At 39.0% G+C, this 20383-nt stretch overlaps 1 protein-coding gene and 1 long non-coding RNA gene across 2 annotated transcripts; one reads left to right on the top strand and one right to left on the bottom strand.

Annotated features, from left to right (window-relative positions):
* Positions 1–426: 426 nt before the first annotated feature.
* On the top strand, positions 427–15513 carry LOC124282808. The gene is made up of 13 exons (XM_046718839.1): positions 427–628; positions 967–1020; positions 2293–2399; positions 4154–4327; positions 5392–5503; positions 7312–7395; positions 8221–8258; positions 8873–8914; positions 9522–9708; positions 10123–10195; positions 11303–11351; positions 13114–13204; positions 14690–15513. Exons 1-13 carry the CDS (start codon positions 593–595, stop codon positions 14912–14914), a joined length of 1272 nt encoding a protein of 423 aa, XP_046574795.1. The 5' UTR covers positions 427–592; the 3' UTR covers positions 14915–15513.
* A 1639-nt stretch (positions 15514–17152) lies between these two features.
* On the bottom strand, positions 17153–19574 carry LOC124282806. The gene is made up of 8 exons (XR_006900248.1): positions 19358–19574; positions 19106–19163; positions 18658–18773; positions 18515–18543; positions 18179–18205; positions 18018–18077; positions 17275–17356; positions 17153–17238 (listed from the first exon to the last, which is right to left on the bottom strand). It is a non-coding gene; the product is annotated as an uncharacterized LOC124282806 (long non-coding RNA).
* Positions 19575–20383: the final 809 nt, after the last annotated feature.

Raw genomic sequence — 20383 nt, 5'->3', positions numbered from 1 at the left:
TTACAATGAAAATGATATGTTCAGAGACTAAGCGTTAGTCTAGGTCAGGCTCGCTGACGTGGTTGACAAATGTCATCGAATCCCAGCTGCGTAGATCAATGCTCATTGTGTCAATCATATATCTGGAAAATTGCCGATAGTGACTTTAATTAGTTTCAACAGCTAACACGCCAAATCGTATTCAACGCTTCTTGAAATGTGAATCAGAGAACATTTTATTATCAAACCCAACTCCCAACACACACACTGTCAAGGCCAGATGTATCCGCATAACAACTATATAATTATTTGGATAAATATTTTCGTACATGAGAAATGTAATAATACTCTTAAGAGTTATACATATCGAAACCCAATATCATTAACCTCGGTTCGTGATCGCACAGTTCTAAAAATAGAAGCAGTCGTGATGAACAGCCACAGGAAGTCTAGAAGGCGCATGCAGTATTGATCCTCTCTCTCGATAGTTGCGACACATCAATGTTCTAAACATATACATTCGTCGTTCAAATCCTGCCTGTGTGGCTATATATATATGTAGATGTGGACCCGTTAATCCATTTGTGTACGGCTACTATTCAAAACAGTTGAAATGATCGGCTGGGTTACACTAGACGTTGGGGAGAAGGTAGGAATGTGTTATGAACTTACGTACCTGAAATTGATCGAATGTCAGCGTTTTCCCATCATTGAAAATATCGATGTTTCTCAAAGTGTTTCTAAACACATTTACTCTATCATCATATGTAGTTCAGTTTGTGCCGGTTTAAATATGGGTCACAATGCATGTATGACATTGAAATCTGAAACACTGAAAACTGTTGCATTTGATGGCGTTTGTTTACGGAAGTGCAACGCTCTGTTGTGTTTAAGCGCCGTGTTAAGTAGAGAAACGTGAACGTCGTTTTTGTTGTTTTTTCCCGGGGAATTTACACGAAAAAATGTAAAATAATTATTTTCTTCCAGGCAATCATCCACAGTTTGGATGGACAGGCAAGGATCGAAGAAGGTCCAAAGCGGGTAAATCGATTCTATTTGAACTTGATCAAGGGGGTTACTGTAGTAATTCATGCGAAGAGTGAGTGAGTGAGTGAGTTTAGTTTTACGTCACACTCAGCAGTTATTCCAGCTATATGGCGGCGGTATGTAAATAATCGAGTCTGGACCAGACAATCCAGTGATCAACAGCATGAGCATCGATCTGCGCAATGGGAACCGATGACATGTGTCAACGAAGCCAGCGAGGCTGACCACCCGATCCCGTTAGTCGCCTCTTACGACAAGCATGGGTTACTGAAGATTCATTCTAACCGGGACCTTCATGGGTCCAGACTTGCATTAGTATGTTTTCCCCCAATATTTATTTAAAAGAAACAAATTGTGATACAACTAAGATTTCTCTCTCTAAAGTTGGTGTTGGGGCAGTCTGTCATATAGACCCGTCACCGTTCACACTATATTCAAAATAACCAATGCAGGTCTATGATAGTTATGAATTAAGTTTAGGTGATGTGAGAGCTCCTTTTCATTATGTATTGTCCATTTAGGTAATTTCAAAACTTTGAGTCAAACTGTTACTGTTATTTTCTTCTGGCTAATGTCTTTTAAACAAGTCAGTTCAGTTTTGACTTGTTTACTTTGTTGACTTGTTTACTGTGTTGACTTGTTTACTTTGTTGACATGTTTGCTGTGTTGACATGTTACTGTGTTGACTTGTTTACTGAACTGACTTGTTTACTGTTGACTTGTTTACTGAACTGACATGTTCACTAAACTGACTTGTTTACTTTGTTGACTTGTTTACTGTGTTGACTTGTTTACTGAACTGACTTGTTTACTGTTGACTTGTTTACTGTGTTGAATTGTTTACTAAACTGACTTGTTTACTGTGTTGACGTGTTTACTGTGTTGATTTACTGAACTGACTTGTTTACTGTGTTGACTTGTTTACTGAACTGACTTGTTTACTGTTGACTTGTTTACTGAACTGACTTGTTTACTGTGACCAGAACACCAGTACCTAAACATTGACTTCGTAACTGTCATGCTTTAACATTGACATATGACAGTCATAGCAGTAAGACCATCAGAACACCAGGCTAGCGATTCTCAAAACGTTCATAGCCCTACGAACTTCATAAGCCCATTCTTAACACATTGGCCACCATCAAAGTTAAGAATTCTTAGAGCTACGAACGTTTCGAGAATAAGGGCCATGTACTTATAACACAGATTGGTTTCGTTTCTACATATGTTCAACTCAGTCATGCTTCTTCCTGTCTTTGACCACAGATGTTCCTATGGAGGGAGAAATTTCAAGAGTTAACAAAATATTCAGCCAATCAGAATGAGTATCTTGTGGTCAGGTACCTGGATGGATGTACAGAGCATATCCCGGGGTAAGTTACCATGGTAACAGAATGGACTATTACTATTATAGATCTGTACATCGTAAAGTGTTCAATATTCAAACTACAATTCACCAGCTACAAGTGAGATGTAGATATGTTACATGTGGCAATAAAATGTTGCTTCGGTTGTGGGTCAAATAAATCTTTATGAGAAAGTTGTGTCATAACAAAGTAACTATTTACTGTAGAAATATTTCAATGTGTCATGTTTGAAAGAATGGTCATATGGGTTTATTGGCCATTGACATGATGGGTTTAAATTTAAATGAAAAATGATAGTGTAAGTTGAAGTACCATATGTCTTTGTTTAAATACCAGACTTTAAAGAAATACTGGAGTTTTGATATAAATGAGGGTAGTTTTTTCAACTGAATTCTCAGAATTATTATATCTGCAAAAAAATGATGAGATGGAAAAGCATGAAAATATTATACGCCAGGTGACAGGCTTTATAGGAAAAACAATACTTTCCCTTATATATCCTGTATTCCAAGTACCATATCTCTCTTAAACAAATGTGAAGATACCTAAATCAAAGAATTTATGTAAATATGTTTGATATCTCTCTAATGTGTCAGTAGCTCTGCTGATGTAACACAAATTCCTGAAAAGGCATCAAAGTATTATTCTATTCTATTCTATATAGCTTGCCTGTTTCCGAAACAAAGGCAAGATTAGTATTGATGAACATAGAGATTTTTTCTGGGTTACATCTTCTTTTTGCTCTCGAGTACAACGTTTCAGGGCTTGTTCTGGCCCCATCATCAGGTAAACTGAACAGTAACTGTTAACTCTGGCCGTGACGTCACAGTGCTTATGACGTCACAATGCTATGACGACGCAATACATGTGGTGGTCAATAGATACAGATGACATGGCTCATAGAATACATGTTATTATGAATAGATAAGATGTCATTCATTTAATTGTGACGTCATAAGCATTGTGACGTCATGGCCAGAGTTAACAGTTACTGTTCAGTTTACCTGATGATGGGGCCAGAACAAGCCCTGAAACGTTGTACTCGAGAATAAAAAGAAGATGTAACCCAGAAAAAATCTCTATGTTCATCAAATATCATCTTCTAAAATGCCAATCAAGCATCTAAGATTAGTATTGTTCTGTTTCTTGCCTCGAACAGTTATACACCAGTTACAGGCATTAATTACAGTAATATTCCACATCTGACTCCATGTTCTGTTATCGGGAAACACCGTTGGGACTTCATCAAAGAACGACCATAACAACATATGTGCCTTTTGTCACAGCCATCTTTAATAACAAGGCACATCACTCTCATTTGCTTACTGCTAATAGGATATCCCTACAAGTATAACAACAAAGGAAGTAGTTGCCTAATGTGATGTCACATGGGAGCTGGGGCCTGTTCCACAAAATGTTCGTAGCATCCCGAAAATTGTAAAATCTGTTGTAAATTTCTGAGAAAATTTTGAAGACATCGGTAGATTTCGGAAAGTGCTTGGTTGTACCGATGAAACCCTGATGAAATAAGCTAAAAACCCGGCCAGACATCAGGGCTGGTAACTTCAAAATGCTACCAGCCCGAAATGGATTTAACCAGACCAGACACCAAGATATTGTGAATTTACTCAGATGTATGGAACATCTAAATTTGTTACCAGACCATCGGACTGGCTAGCTGTAAATCTAGACAGCCCGTCTCGGGCAGTCGGAGGGGCCTTATTTTATTGACGCCTTATACCAAGTTCCCATGTTTGTAGGCCACATGTGATGTACAGAAACCCGGTGAGAATTTCCAGTATCACCATTCAAGAGGTCATCTCCATGGATGCCAATGAGGCACTTGTAGTGTATGCCAAGAATAAAAGTGACGACACTGTCAAGCGCTACATCAAGTATGGGCCCTGTCAGTTCATGCCTGCCGACAGTGAATGGTGAGACACATGTTGTTGTAGTTGATGTAGTTACACCATACAAGATGTCTGTACAGCGTTGTTATTGTGCAAGGTTATATATTGGTATTTTGTTTACAAAGTTAGCGTATACATTGGGGATGGATGTAATATCAGTAATAGAAATACAGTCAAATTCCGATGAGTCAAATCGCTGGGGACCAAATAATAAATTCGACTTATCCATGTATTCGAGACATAGGTATGTCTATGAGGGTAGAAAAAAAGATGATCCAGTCCTAATTCCTCCACCTTAGCATTTGTTTATCTAATGATTTCCATATAACTAATAGGGGCACCTTATCAGTTCCAGTCTGATTAGCACAGACAGTGATTTCCGTAAAATCACTAATCTGCCTTTCGAACTCATCCGTCAATGGCGGAAAGGTGTGAGCCGCGCTGGTTTGTTAATTGGATCAGTTTGCTACACCAATCAACTTCTCATTGACTGACTTCGGCTTATGTATACAAAATTGCTGTTGTTTGAATCTCATGGGACCAAATTTCCTTTTCGAGTCATCGTGTGTATTTATGAGACGATTTCGTGTAACCGGAAATCAAATGATGACAACTATAACAGGGAATGGTCGGGACCAACAGGTACTTCGAGTTATGCATAATATTCGAGACACCGGCATTCGACTCATCGGGCTTTGACTGTAGTTACAAACTCTTATGATAGTCCAACAGGCGTCCCTTGTTGCAGATAAGCATAATCATCCTGTTCAGTGATGAGAGTCTGAGAGTCCTGAATAAATGGTTGGTCAACAGTGGCAGACGTGACTTGCAGGTTTATGTTGTTCCTTTCTAAAACAGAGCCACACAGAAAGCAAATCTTAGAATGTATATCACCAAAATGTGCATTGATATCACATGTTGTATGAGGGCAGAGACCATATAATAGATATGAAATTGGATATGATATGAAATGAAATTGGATATAGTGTGATGTGATGTGGATATCCACGAAGGATAGGGAGAAGTGACAAATGACACACCCAATGTGACCATGTGACATTTCTGACGTTATTAATTCTCGACAACAGGCTGCATGACTTCGAGTGGCATGGCACAGATCCACAGAACAAAACTCACATTATCCGAGATGGGAGTAAGTTTAAAAAGCTGAAGATCATCCCAGACCAATTCTATTACAATGTGAGTTGAAACTAGTCTGCTTCATGTACAACAAATCAGTGGTACGTTGTTTTTGTTGTGGTTATTATTACAGTATGTATGTTAATACTTCCTGATGCCATATGTGAATGTCACAGTCAAGTGATCCGTTAAGGTACCAGTTAGGGACCGCCTCGGTGGTGTAGTGGTTAGAGCGTCTGCCCGGAGAGCGGAAGGTCGCGGTTCGAACCCCGACCGCATCATACCAAAAGACGTTAAAATATGGTACTTGTTGGTCCCTGCCTGGCGCTCGGCATTAATGGGTACAACAAGGACTGGTCGCCTCGGAGTCAGTATAATTTGTATGAGTGGGGTATTCATGCTTCACTGCGGCATGGTATCTCAGTGGGCTAGCACTATAAAACCAGCTTCAGTCTGGGCTAGTACAAGCAGCCGCACATACACATACACACGCATGCACGTCGTCATATGAGCTAAATATTCTCAAGTACGACGTTAAACCCGATTTCACCTCACCTCACCAGTTAGGACTGCAACAATTCACCCAGACCTCGATTTGATTAGATTTTCAATATTGTACCCTTGATTCGATCATTTTCGATTCAATTCTTCATACAAGTAAAAACATCAGATTTCATTTAACTCTTACACTCGGCTTCTTTAGCGTAAAATCCATTATCGGTGATGTCTACTAACAACAATTCTCATTGGATAATTAGCCCAATCAACCAATAACATTTCGCCCTATTTCAACACTCAAAACTGCTCGAGTTGGAGTCAAAATTACGTTCTCGCTGTGTGGAAATAATTTGAATAGGTATTTAAATCTCGATTTGAAATAGTGGTAATGGTTATTGGAAATCGAAATAAAGGTGTCAGAATTGATTTTCAATGAATCGAACCGAATCGTTGCAGCCCTAGTACCAGTATTTGTGTCCTAACTACTATTTGTTCCAACGCAATTTGCCACATATTTCCAAAAACCAAAACAATAACGTCACAGAAAATAATGACTGTTCCCCCATAGTATCTAAAAACTCATCTTTTTGTCAGGAATCAAGTGGAATTGGAAGTGATACACAAAAAGGAAAATTTACGGATGTCTGCCTCTGTATGATGAGGAACACAACATTTTCGTCTTAACGTAGGGGGGCAGACACATCAATAGAACAGCGCGCCAGTTAGCGTCCTCATGCTTTAACTATAATAGTTCAGGGTGAAAGTGTACTTTATTACACTATACATGGTGGTAGAGCGAACTGTATTTCTTAATTCTTACTGCCTCATCAGGCGAATTGTATAAGAATATATATTGTGTTCCTCATAGTACAGATCTTTGCATCCTTACAGTTTCCCCTTAATGCTTGATATATACTGAGGGGAAAAAATAAGGGATCACATGAAAGCACAAGTATTCCTTTATTTTTTTCCAGGTTTCTTCACAAGCTGTGCAATACAAAGCTTGTGAAGAAACCTTGGAACAAACAAAAAGGAACACTTGTCCTTTCATGTGATCCCTTATTTTTTCCCCTCAGTATATTTTGGGATGATCCTCGCAGTGTCTTTGAACATTTTGTTCATGACACTTACTGGTGAGAAAAAATGCATAAACAATTTTTATTTTGAAATGTCTTTTCCTTAATGACTCCCCAAAATGTATGTACTTTTGTATGAACCTCCCCGTTTTTGATGTTCCACTCCTGGCTCAAACACTGCCCACAATGCAGAGGTCAGAGAGCATTTTGCATATCATTATAAGGTAGTCTTCAAGAACAAACAAATTGTTCTCAATGATATCTTGTTTCCATGGTGATGCATGTGTTGAACAGGTGGATGAGGTACGGACAGCTGATGACGCTCTCATCCGAGTCAAGTTGATGATATTCTATGAGCTTGTTGATATTGAAATAATGGTGAGTCATTTATCAGTATATTTTTCAGTTTAGACCAGTTGTCGACCAGGAACGATCACATTCTGAAAGTTTTCACCTTAACACAAAAAGTACATGTACTGTTACAAAGACATGAGGTTCAGACATAAACACATATGGTTTAGACATGAACACATGTGGTTCAGACATGAACACATGTGGTTCAGAGTTGAACACATGAGGTTCAGACTTGAACACAAGAGGTTCAGACATAAACACATATGGTTTAGACATGAACACATGTGGTTCAGAGTTGAACTCGTGAGGTTCAGACTTGAACACAAGAGGTTCAGACATGAACACATGTGGTTCAGAGTTGAACACATGAGGTTCAGACATGGACACATATGGTTCAGACTTGAACCCATATTGTTAAGACATGAACACATATGGTTCAGATTTGAAAATATATGGTTCAGACATGAACACATGTGGTTCAGACATGAACACATGTGGTTCAGACATGAACAGATGAGGTTCAGAGTACAACACATGAGGTTCAGACTTGTACACATTTGGTTCAGACTTGAACACATGAGGTCCAGACATGAACAGATAAGGTTCACACATGAACACATGGTTCAGACATGAACACATAAGGTTCTGACATGAAGACATTAATAATCATATTCATATATTGTCCTTCATATTACTGGTCCAGTCTGTTGTCATTTATTGGGTTTTGTACAACTTTGAAAGGATTTCAGTGAAATGAATTTCTTCAATTAGGCTTAGTTTGACAATATAAGTCTGTTGTCATAATTGACCTGTTTTTATGTTAAGTGAATTATCATTTACATATTTCAGCTGAATGCTACTAGGGATCCGATTGCTGATTTTGTCAAGTAAGCAAATTGTCCAGACAAGAATTTTAAATCAAATTTATGAAGTTATTTTTGCTGCTTTTCTCATATCTTATACTCTGTATTGTTCAAAGGGGAGCCAGGGTAGCCTAGTGGTTAAGACATTTACTTGTCACACTGAAAACCCACTGCATGCCCTACATCCACCAGTTGCAAATTTTAAGTGGTGTAAATGTGTAGATGATGTTACTTCTGTAACATTATAGAAGATGTATTCCATTTTATGTTTATTTGTCCTGTATGTGAAAATCTAAGAAATAATTATCTACCACAATTGCCTTTATCTCATATCAATGTTAAATTATTGTCTTCCTTACTTTCCTGCAAAGAACCTTCAACACAAAGTAGCCCTATTTATTTACAAGGCATTTTTGTTAAGAAAACAATTGATCAGTTAGAAAGTTGATTATATATGCCATTGTTAATATGTATCTCTTTTGTATATGGACCTATGGCCTTTCATGCAATAAAGAATTGATTGATTGTGATACGATAAATCTTATATGTTGAATACTTTACAAGTTCATCTCATCATCGCTCTCAGACTCTTCTTGTTGATATCTGTGTCAGAATGTTTAACAGTGTTTATGTTTAAGCTGTCTGTGTGCGGATGTCGTGACTTTTGCAAGTCAGAGAACGTAAGTAAATCTTATTTTCAGTTACAATGGGGCAATGGTTCAAAAGTTGAATGCTTAAGCTCTGTATGAAAGTTGAAATGATTTATTGATGCATAAGTCTATTGATTTCAATGATGAGCAATAATACACACTGACTTTTCTTTAATTATCTGCCCCGTGAAGATCCGGGTTAGAATTGATCTTCAGTAACCTATGCTTGTCGTAAGAGACGACTAACAGGATTGGGTGGTCAGGCTTGCTGACTTGGTTGACACATGTCATCAAATCCCAGTTGTGTAGATCAATGCTCATGCTGTTGATCACTGGATTGTCTGATTCAGACTCGATGATTTACAGACTGCCACCATATAGCTGAAATATTGCTGAGTGCAGTGTAAAACTAAACTCACTCACTCACTCAACAGTACCTGAACCACATTACTTACCTTTCTGCCCAGCCATTGGAACATCATGAAAGCGATAAATGCAGATGCAGTCAGGATTTTCCTCATGTTCTGGATCTCCGAGCACACTGGGGCTCCTTTTAAATTTGCATGAAGTTTTTTGTTTCTGTCAAAACTATATACATGTATATTCAGGGACTAAGCATTAGTCTACTCTGCTTCAGGTACATGGCATTTATAGAACAGTCTTCGAAACTGAATGACCTTGACTGTTATCCTCAGCTGTTGGAGAGATGCAAGGCCATTGGCTATGTCGTGTCAAAGGTCGTGTTTCGGGGTTACTTTGCTCATGACAAACTTCAGAAGTTGCATGACCGTGCGATTGATAAGCGAAGTCAGCTCAAACTCCAGGTAATCACAGTTTCAAGCACGGAATGTGTGAAAGCTTAGAAGTGTTCGAGAAATGGTTATTTATTTTCGGTGGATCTTCCCCAACTATACTGAAATAACTTTCCTTTCAATATCTCTTTTGTCTTTTAATTAGAGTTAATGCCCTTACTTACCTGACAGTCAATGATTGACAACAGAAACTAAAACATGGTGTGACCTTGGCCTACTTTGACATTCTGTTGAATAAGTTTGAAAGTTGCGATCTCCTGAGATTCTTCACCAAAACTGGCTTGTGTAAATCTAAATTAAAGGTTATGCAAAGAATTGACAAAGATAATATGAAGAATATACAAGATATACAAACAGCATGTACAAACTGGTACAAAGATTATAAGCACACTGTCAATGTTGATGTGACGTTGTTGATCATTGCAGTACGAACAAGAAGAACAGTTCCAGGACTTGACTGATGTGAAGCTGCAGAATGAGATGCAGAGATTAGACCAGGGTAAGACAGCAAGCTGTGCAATGGATACATTAGGGTAGTAACAGATGCAGTGGTAATAACAGATACAGTTTGGGTTAGTTAAGGATGTAGTGGTGGCAACGGATGCAGTGGTGGCAACGGATGCAGTGGTGGTACCGGAAGCAGTTTGGGGTAGTAATGGATGCAGTTTAGGGTAGTAACAGATGCAGTGGTGGTAACGGATGCAGTGGTAATAACGGATGCAGTTTGGGGTAGTAACGGATACGGTGGTGGTAACGGATGCAGTTTGGGGTAGTAACGGATGTAGTGGTGGTATCAGATGCAGTGGTAGTAACGGATGCAGTTTGGGGTTGTAACGGATACAGTTGGGTGATTAGCGGACACTTTAACCATTAGGCCACCCCACAGACCCTTTTGGTTTTACTGACAGAGTCATAAATTCGAAGATCCATATTCACACTGCACTTGTGTGCCAAAGTCAAGTGAAGAACATAAAATGTCCAATAGTGTGACCATGTACCTTTCAATACTACAGGGAGGGTGCGTAGAAAGTTCCTGCGCCAATGTTGGTTATGTGTAATGCTAACCAGCGTTCGAAATAGCTACTGGTCAGCTAGTCAAATGCTAGCTGATTTTGAATAGTGCCAGTATTGTTGAAGCTATCCTGACTGGCTAGCTGAAAATCTCAGATAATTTGTTCTTTATTTAATGCACGTGAATATGATGAAGTACAATATCAAGGTGTTAAAGACCGTCCACTAAGGTTTCCTGATATTTATTATCTCTTTTCACGTGAATATCACTATATAAAAGATGTTAATAGCGTTGCGCTAAAGAGGCGACAATAACCTACCATCTACAATTAACAAACATCACACCAATTCTGATCGATGTGCATTATGATGCTGATATTTTGCTGGGCCAGTAAAGTATGATTTGGGCTAGCAACATGTTTACTTAACTAGCCCTCCTGGCCAGCGACTTTTCAAAATTAATTCATACACTGCTGCTACTTCACACATTCGAGTGGATCAAGGGAGATAACTTTTGTATCTTTGCAATAATTTATGTCATATGAAAATTTGACTCAAAATATTTGAGTTTTGTGAATGTACTGTTTGCTTGCAGAACAAACCATGGAGCTACAACAGCTGAAGCACCAGCAGAAGATGGAGAAGTGAGTTTGTTTGGTCAAATACCAGAAATATAAATATGGTCATAAGTCAATATCGCGGAAGGGGTCGTTGTCGGCACGGGTACTACAGATGTGTACCCCAGGTACGTTTCTGTATATAGAAATGTACCGTAGCCAAAATCAGAATACAGAAACGTACCCTTGGACGATTCCATTCTGCATTGTGGAGTTTCCTTCATCGGAACTGTCATACTGTTGTATTAGATGCACTTGATATCGTTATATAAGAGCATACACAGTAACGAATATGTCACGGTGCACAACGTACACCACTCGCAATCAGCTGAACGGGAACAACTACATACGGTTTTGGTTTTGGGTTGCGGAATATGGACTCGTCCGTCGTTTAGGGTACCGGGTACGTTTCTGTAGTTTGTCTTTGTTTAGGGTAGTAATGTCTGTATACAGAAACGTACCTGGGGTACATATCTGAAGTACCTGTGCCGACAACGACCCCTTCAGCATCAATATCTGTTACCATCACACTGTACAGCTGTTGGAAGTACCATGCCTTCTCCCGTACTTAAAGGGGCGGTGTGGTAGCCCAGTGGTTAAAGTGTTCGCCCGTCACGCGAAAACCCGGATTCGATTCCCCACATGGGTACAATGTGTGAAGCCCATTTTTCTGGTGTCCCCCACCGTGATATTTCTGGAATATTGCTAAAAGCCGCTTAAACCAAACTCACTCACTCACTCTTGTACTAAAATAGAATTAATAAATATTGTGTGCAAGGTCAAATGCCATTGTTGGAAATGAGAAACAAACTTGCAATGTCAGTTATGCATTCAAGTTAAAATTCAGATTTAATATTTTGTCATAATTATGTATTGCATCCATATACCTGTAGTAAACTGATGTGCAAAAGAAAGTATTCACCTCTGTTTGATGGTGATAAACACTGAACAAACAGGAAATGGTTATTCGATAGTGATGTATTTGATACGGTTGTTATAGCTGTGGTTTGTATGTGCTACTGTTGAGTAGCCTGGTTGAAGCATCCGCTCTGATGTCACGCTGAAGACCCAGGTTTGATTCCCCAGATGGGTACAATGTGTGAAGCCAATTTCTGGTGTGTCCCACTGTGATATTGCTGGAATATTGCTAAAAGTGGCGTAAAACCATACACACTCACTCAGCCTGACATCCTCGCTAATCTCCAGGGTATACGTTACGATCACTCTCCACTATACCCTGGATACATCCACGGCCCGACAATTATATTACCTCCCTTTGCTGGCTCCACTTTCTCACAGTAGCCCATCACCTAAGCCGCTGTTACATCCGACCTTCCAGTGTCAACAAAGATAGCGATCACAGTCACGAAGGTTTGTTCGCAGTGCCACTCATATTTTGGAGGAAATCATACAGACAAATTGACAGATCTGAAACTTTAAAAAAATATATGAAATAACTCCTTTTACCTCTTTCAGCGTACCTCTGTATCAATTGTGTTGCCAAGTTTAAACAGTTAGATAATTTAAGACTGACTGACTGAGTTTAGTTTTACGCCGCTTTTAGCAATATTCCAGCAATATCACGGCGGGGGACACCAGAAATGGGCTTAACACATTGTGCCCATGGATGATTCCAGGGTATAGTGGAGAGTGATTGTAATGTATACCCTGGAGATTATCAAGGATGACTCAGCCTATAGTTTTGAAAACATGTATAATTTGTGGGTGCAATCAAATCTCCCATTTTTTGGCCTGGCAGTAATGGAAGGTAACTGTAATCTGGTTTCAGGGACAAGCTGATCCACAATCTCCTGATGGAGAAGAAGGAAAGTGACGACAGCCTTGCCAAGGTCTCGCTGGAGAAGCAGGCACAGCTCAATGTGAGTGTTGCATATGTACATAGAGTAAACCAATAGACAGTTGTTGATACACAACCACTGCCCATTGCATGCCAACAGTTATCTGCTCATATACATAATCCAGCCAATGATGTGAAGTCAACCTATGCTTGTAAGCAGGAAGTGCAATTTTGTGAATAGATCTAGTGCAGTGAAAAGCATCGTTTAGTAATCTTTTTACTGATAAATTAAATGGTGCGCCTTAAAATCTACATTTAGTCAGACGTATTATTTTCATGCCGAATTATATTTGAGTTTCACAGTAGTAGTATCATTGTAAAATAATTTGGTGAATATATAGGTCTTTGTGAAACAACTTCCTGTCTGTCTTGCAGAGTGTAACTGATCTGTGCCATGTTCTGTTCAGCTATAACTGATCTGTGCCATGTTCTGTTCTGGTATGACTGATCTGTACAATGTTCTGTTCTGGTATGACTGATCTGTGCCATGTTCTGTTCAGCTAAATAACTGATCTGTGCCATGTTCTGTCCTGGTATGACTGATCTGTGCCATGTTCTGTTCTGGTATGACTGATCTGTACAATGTTCTGTTCTGGTATGACTGATCTGTGCCATGTTCTGTTCTGGTATGACTGATCTGTGCCATGTTCTGTTCTGGTATGACTGATCTGTGCCATGTTCTGTTCTGGTATGACTGATCTGTGCCATGTTCTGTTCTGGTATGACTGATCTGTACAATGTTCTGTTCTGGTATGACTGATCTGTGCCATGTTCTGTTCTGGTATGACTGATCTGTGCCATGTTCTGTTCTGGTATGACTGATCTGTGCCATGTTGTGTCCTGGTATGACTGATCTGTACAATGTTCTGTTCTGGTATGACTGATCTGTGCCATGTTCTGTTCTGGTATGACTGATCTGTGCCATGTTCTGTTCTGGTATGACTGATCTGTGCCATGTTCTGTCCTGGTATGACTGATCTGTACCATATTCTGTTCTGGTATGACTGATCTGTGCCATGTTCTGTTCTGGTATGACTGATCTGTGCCATGTTCTGTTCTGGTATGACTCATCTGTGCCATGTTCTGTTCTGGTATGACTCATCTGTGCCATGTTCTGTTCTGGTATGACTGATCTGTGCCATGTTCTGTCCTGGTATGACTCATCTGTACAATGTTCTGTCCTGGCATGAATGATCTGTACAATGTTCTGTTCTGGTATGACTGATCTGTGCCATGTTCTGTTCTGGTATGACTGATCTGTGCCATGTTCTGTTCTGGTATGACTCATCTGTGCCATGTTCTGTCCTGGTATGACTCATCTGTACAATGTTCTGTTCTGGTATGACTGATCTGCACAATGTTCTGTCCTGGCATGAATGATCTGTACAATGTTCTGTCCTGGTATGACTGATCTGTGCCATGTTCTGTTCTGGTATGACTGATCTGTGCCATGTTCTGTCCTGTTCTGTTCTGCTGTGAATGATCTATGCAATGTTCATTTTTGCAGGCCCAGAAGGCGATTGATGATCAGGAGCTAACCAATCTGATGAAGCTGTCAAAACTGAAGGTGTCCCTGACCAGCTACCTGGTGGCCGACTCCCAACAACCAGCCTCTATCACACGCATCCTTGCCAACTCCCCCACAGTACATCTCCATCACAGCGGCGCAGGTGCCCCTCCCAGTCAGGATGTAGCGACTAAGTTGCCTCAAGCGCTTTCCACAACATTGTGACAGAACACATGACCCCTAGCTGCCGTCATTTAAGGACTCTTCCTCATTCTGAGATCCAGGCTTTCCACTGAGACAGAACACATGCCACCTAGGTGTCGTTTTTTAAATGAAGTGTTCCTCATCTTGAGATCCAGGCTTTCCACTGAGACAGAACATATGACACCAAGCTGTTCTTTAAGTTAAACAAAGTGTTCCTCATCTTGAGATCCAGGTGAACCATCTACCTGTATATACTGTGGCCTTGTTACAGATGATCTCACCTGAGTCCTTCCTTGATTCCTTTATTGGTGCAGTGGCTTTACTCCCATACTCCCTTCTGTTGGGCAAATCCATTCAGCAGACGCAGGTGACAGCATGTAGTTAATCTGTGCACTGGACCGTGACATGTGTTGTTTTAAGCTGTAGCTCTTATGGGAGGACAGTGTGCAGTGTATTAATTCCATTCTTGTTGCAGCCCTATTCCATACCAATTATTACCAGAATGGGTGACTGTTGGTTGGGAATATACAAATACTATCCTTTTGATAACAGATATCATAAGCTCAGATTTTCACTGATTTTCTCCTAAAGCATGGCATGTTTTATTTTTTTATGCATATGCAAGACTGACTGACTGAGTTTAGTTTTACGCCACTTTTAGCAATATTCCAGCAATATCACGGTGGGGGACACCAGAAATGGGCTTAACACATTGTGCCCATGAGGGGGCATATGCAAGAGCTATCTCATCACAGGTGTGACTATGAATAGATTCATTGAAATGTATATAATTTATTTGTTTATTTGTAACATCATGTGTCCCAGGACAACACCCCACCGAGAATCAACTTGTATATATTACAGGCTGCAATAGAGAATGAACCCTTCATCTTGCACTCGGCTGGACCGAACTAGTGGAGAGTACAATGTTGATGTCACAACTGCTGTAGTGTGTCAGTGTTGAATGTGTGTTCTCCATTGTTAACTTGATTTAATACTGAATTGAATCTCTGTATCAATATATGCTTATTTAGTGCCTTCATTTAAATACATGCTGATCAAGCTCTTTGATATCAATTTGTGCTGATCCAGCACCTCTATATCAATATACGCTGATCTAGCACCTCTATATCAATATATATTGATCTAGCACCTCTGTATCAATTAATGCTGATCTAGCACCTCTATATCAATATACGCTGATCTAGCACCTCTATATCAATATATGTTGATCTAGCACCTCTGTATCAATTAATGCTGATCTAGCACCTCTGTATCAATATACACTGATCTAGCACCTCTATATCAATTAATGCTGATCTAGCACCTCTATATCAATATACGCTGATCTAGCACCTCTGTATCAATAATAATGCTGATCTAGCTGATCTAGCACCCTCTATATCAATTACATGATCTAGATCTAGCACCTCTATATCAATATCTGGCATGTTGATCTAGCACCTCTGTATCAATATACACTGATCTAGCACCTCTATATCAATATATGCACTGTATCTAGATCTAGCACCTCTGTATCAATCAATATACTGATCTAGCACCTCTATATCAATTAATGCTGATCTAGCACCTCTATATCAATATATGTTGATTTAGCACCTCTGTATCAATATACACTGATCTAGCACCTCTATATCAATTTGTGCTGATCTAGCACCTCTGTATCAATATACGCTGATCTAGCACCTCTATATCAATATATGCTGATCTAGCACCTCTATATCAATTAATGCTGATCTAGCACCTCTATATCAATATACACTGATCTAGCACCTCTATATCAATATATGTTGATCTAGCACCTCTATATCAATATATGCTGATCTAGCACCTCTGTATCAATATATGCTGATCTAGCACCTCTATATCAATATATGCTGATCTAGCACCTCTATATCAATATATGCTGATCTAGCACCTCTATATCAATATACGCTGATCTAGCACCTCTATATCAATATATGCTGATCTAGCACCTCTGTATCAATATATGTTGATCTAGCACCTCTATATCAATATATGCTGATCTAGCACCTCTATATCAATATAATGCTGATCTAGCACCTCTATATCAATATAATGCTGATCTAGCACCTCTATATCAATATATGCTGATCTAGCACCTCTGTATCAATTAATGCTGATCTAGCACCTCTATATCAATATATGCTGATCTAGCACCTCTATATCAATATGTTGATCTAGCACCTCTGTATCAATTAATGCTGATCTAGCACCTCTGTATCAATTAATGCTGATCTAGCACCTCTATATCAATATACGCTGATCTAGCACCTCTATATCAATTAATGCTGATCTAGCACCTCTATATCAATATACTGATCTAGCACCTCTAACACCTCTATCAATAATGCTGATCTAGCACCTCTATATCAATATACTGATCTAGCACCTCTATATCAATATACGATGATCTAGCACCTCTGTATCAATTAATGCTGATCTAGCACCTCTATATCAATATCTAGCACCTCTATATCTAGCACCTCTTAATGCTGATCTAGCACCTCTGTATCAATATATGCTGATCTAGCACCTCTGTATCAATATGCTGATCTAGCACCTCTTAATATCAATAATGCTGATCTAGCACCTCTATATCAATATACGCATCTAGCACCTCTATATCAATTAATGCTGATCTAGCACCTCTATATCAATATATATGATCTAGCACCTCTGTATCAATATACGCTGATCTAGCACCTCTGTATCAATCTAGCACCTCCTATATCAATGATCTAGCACCTCTATACTATCAATATCATACTGATCTAGCACCTCTAGCACCTCTGTATCAATATATATTGACCTCTGTATCAATTAATGCACCTCAGCACCTATCAATATATGTTAATCTAGCACCTCTGTATCAATATATGCTGATCTAGCACCTCTATATCAATATCAGCACCTCTTCATATCAATATATGATCTAGCACCTCTCTAGCATATATAATCTAGCACCTCTGTATCAATTGATCTCTAGCACCTCTGTATCAATATATGCACCTGATCTAGCACCTCTATATCAATAATGCTGATCTAGCACCTCTATATCAATATAATGCTGATCTAGCACCTCTATATCAATATATGCTGATCTAGCACCTCTATATCAATATATGTTGATCTAGCACCTCTGTATCAATTAATGCTGATCTAGCACCTCTATATCAATTAATGCTGATCTAGCACCTCTATATCAATATATGCTGATCTAGCACCTCTATATCAATCAACCTATATCAATATACGCTGATCTAGCACCTCTATATCAATATATCTAGCACCTCTGCTGATCTAGCACCTCTATATCAATATGCTGATCTAGCTGATCAATAGCACCTCTAATATCAATATATCAATATGATCTAGCACCTCTATATCAATATATGCTGATCTAGCACCTCTGATCAATAATGCTGATCTAGCACCTCTATATCAATATGATCTAGCACCTCTATATCAATATACTTTCTGATCTAGCACCTCTATATCAATATACGCTTGATCTAGCACCTCTGTATCAATTAATGCTGATCTAGCACCTCTATATCAATATCACGCATCTAGCACCTCTATATCAATATATGTTGATCTAGCACCTCTGATCAATAATGCTGATCAAGCACCTCTATATCAATTAATGCTGATCTAGCACCTCTATATCAATATACGCTGATCTAGCACCTCTGTATCAATTAATGCTGATCTAGCACCTCTATATCAATATACGCTGATCTAGCACCTCTGTATCAATATACGCTGATCTAGCACCTCTGTATCAATATACGCTGATCTAGCACCTCTTTATCAATATACGCTGATCTAGCACCTCTGTATCAATATACGCTAACCTAGCACCTCTATACTAGCAGCTCTGTATCAATATATGTTGATCTAGCACCTCTGTATCAATATATATTGATCTAGCACCTCTGTATCAATTAATGCTGATCTAGCACCTCTATATCAATATACGCTGATCTAGCACCTCTATACTAGCAGCTCTGTATCAATATATGTTAATCTAGCACCTCTGTATCAATATATATTGATCTAGCACCTCTGTATCAATTAATGCTGATCTAGCACCTCTATATCAATATACGCTGATCTAGCACCTCTATACTAGCAGCTCTGTATCAATATATGTTAATCTAGCACCTCTGTATCAATATACGCTGATCTAGCACCTCTATATCAATATATGCTGATCTAGCACCTCTATACTAGCAGCTCTGTATCAATATATGTTAATCTAGCACCTCTATATCAATATACGCTGATCTAGCACCTCTGTATAAATTAATGCTGATCTAGCACCTCTATATCAATATACGCTGATCTAGCACCTCTGTATCAATTAATGCTGATCTAGCACCTCTGTATCAATATACATGTACGTTGATCTACCACCTCTATATCAATTAATGCTGATCTAGCACCTTCATATCAGTTTTTGCTGATCTTGCATAGAAAGATTAATATTTTCTACTTAGTTTGAAACTATATATGATTGAGCTTGTACTGCAATCTGATGTTTTTAACCAAGGTATATTTTAGAATCAATGCTCAATAATTTTATATTTATTTATTTATGTTTATGTTTGATAAGTATTGAATAAACAACTTTACAAACTGCTGTGTCGAGTTAATTGTATGTCAGAAGCATAAATAATACTGTCTTGGACATTGCTTTAAGAACATGTTTGCCCTGTATGATTTTGGGTTGCTGTAGCTTATGGTTTTCTGTTGGCATGGAACAAACAGTGAGTGAGTTTGTTTTTACGCCACTTTCAGCAATATTCCAGCAATATCACAGCGGGGGACACCAGAAATTGGCTTCACACATTGTACTCATGTGGGAAATCGAACGCAGATCTTAAGTGTGGTGAGTGAACGCTTTAACCACTATGCTACCCCCCTGCCCCTGGAACAAACACACAAGTCAACAGCAAGTTACCTCTGATGACTTAACTCAGCTATAGTGAGTGAGTGAGTGAGTGAGTGAGTTAGGTTCAGCTCTGCATTGAACAGTATTCCAATAATACTATGTTGTTAACGAAGCAATCGACTTCATTGATAACTTTCTTTTAGCTCGATAATGGTGTCAGAATCTAAATGAAACATCACTCTTTGCAATAAGGTTGTTATCCATGAAGTCTTATGCTTCATTATTGACTCACCAACTTCTGAAATGCTGACAGTTTCATACTGTGTTGTGTCATCTTGATGGCGGAGGAAAGCTGAAAGTGATGTAGATCAAGGACATCAAGCATTACAGACATAAAACAATACCAGGGTGAATAAAGTTTCAAACCAACAATCACTAGCTCCTGGTGAGTCCAAGAGATGCAACTCTCCACATTAAACTTGGTGCCTGAAACAACAGGGACACCCACAGGGGTGGAAATAACCCATTGCCCGACGTCCGAGTCCAGT

The sequence above is a fragment of the Haliotis rubra genome, unplaced genomic scaffold, assembly GCF_003918875.1.
Source record: "Haliotis rubra isolate DU_JTF1 unplaced genomic scaffold, ASM391887v1 Scf303, whole genome shotgun sequence".
Taxonomy (NCBI): Eukaryota; Metazoa; Mollusca; class Gastropoda; order Lepetellida; family Haliotidae; genus Haliotis; species Haliotis rubra.
This window is presented reverse-complemented; position numbering and strand designations above follow the sequence as displayed.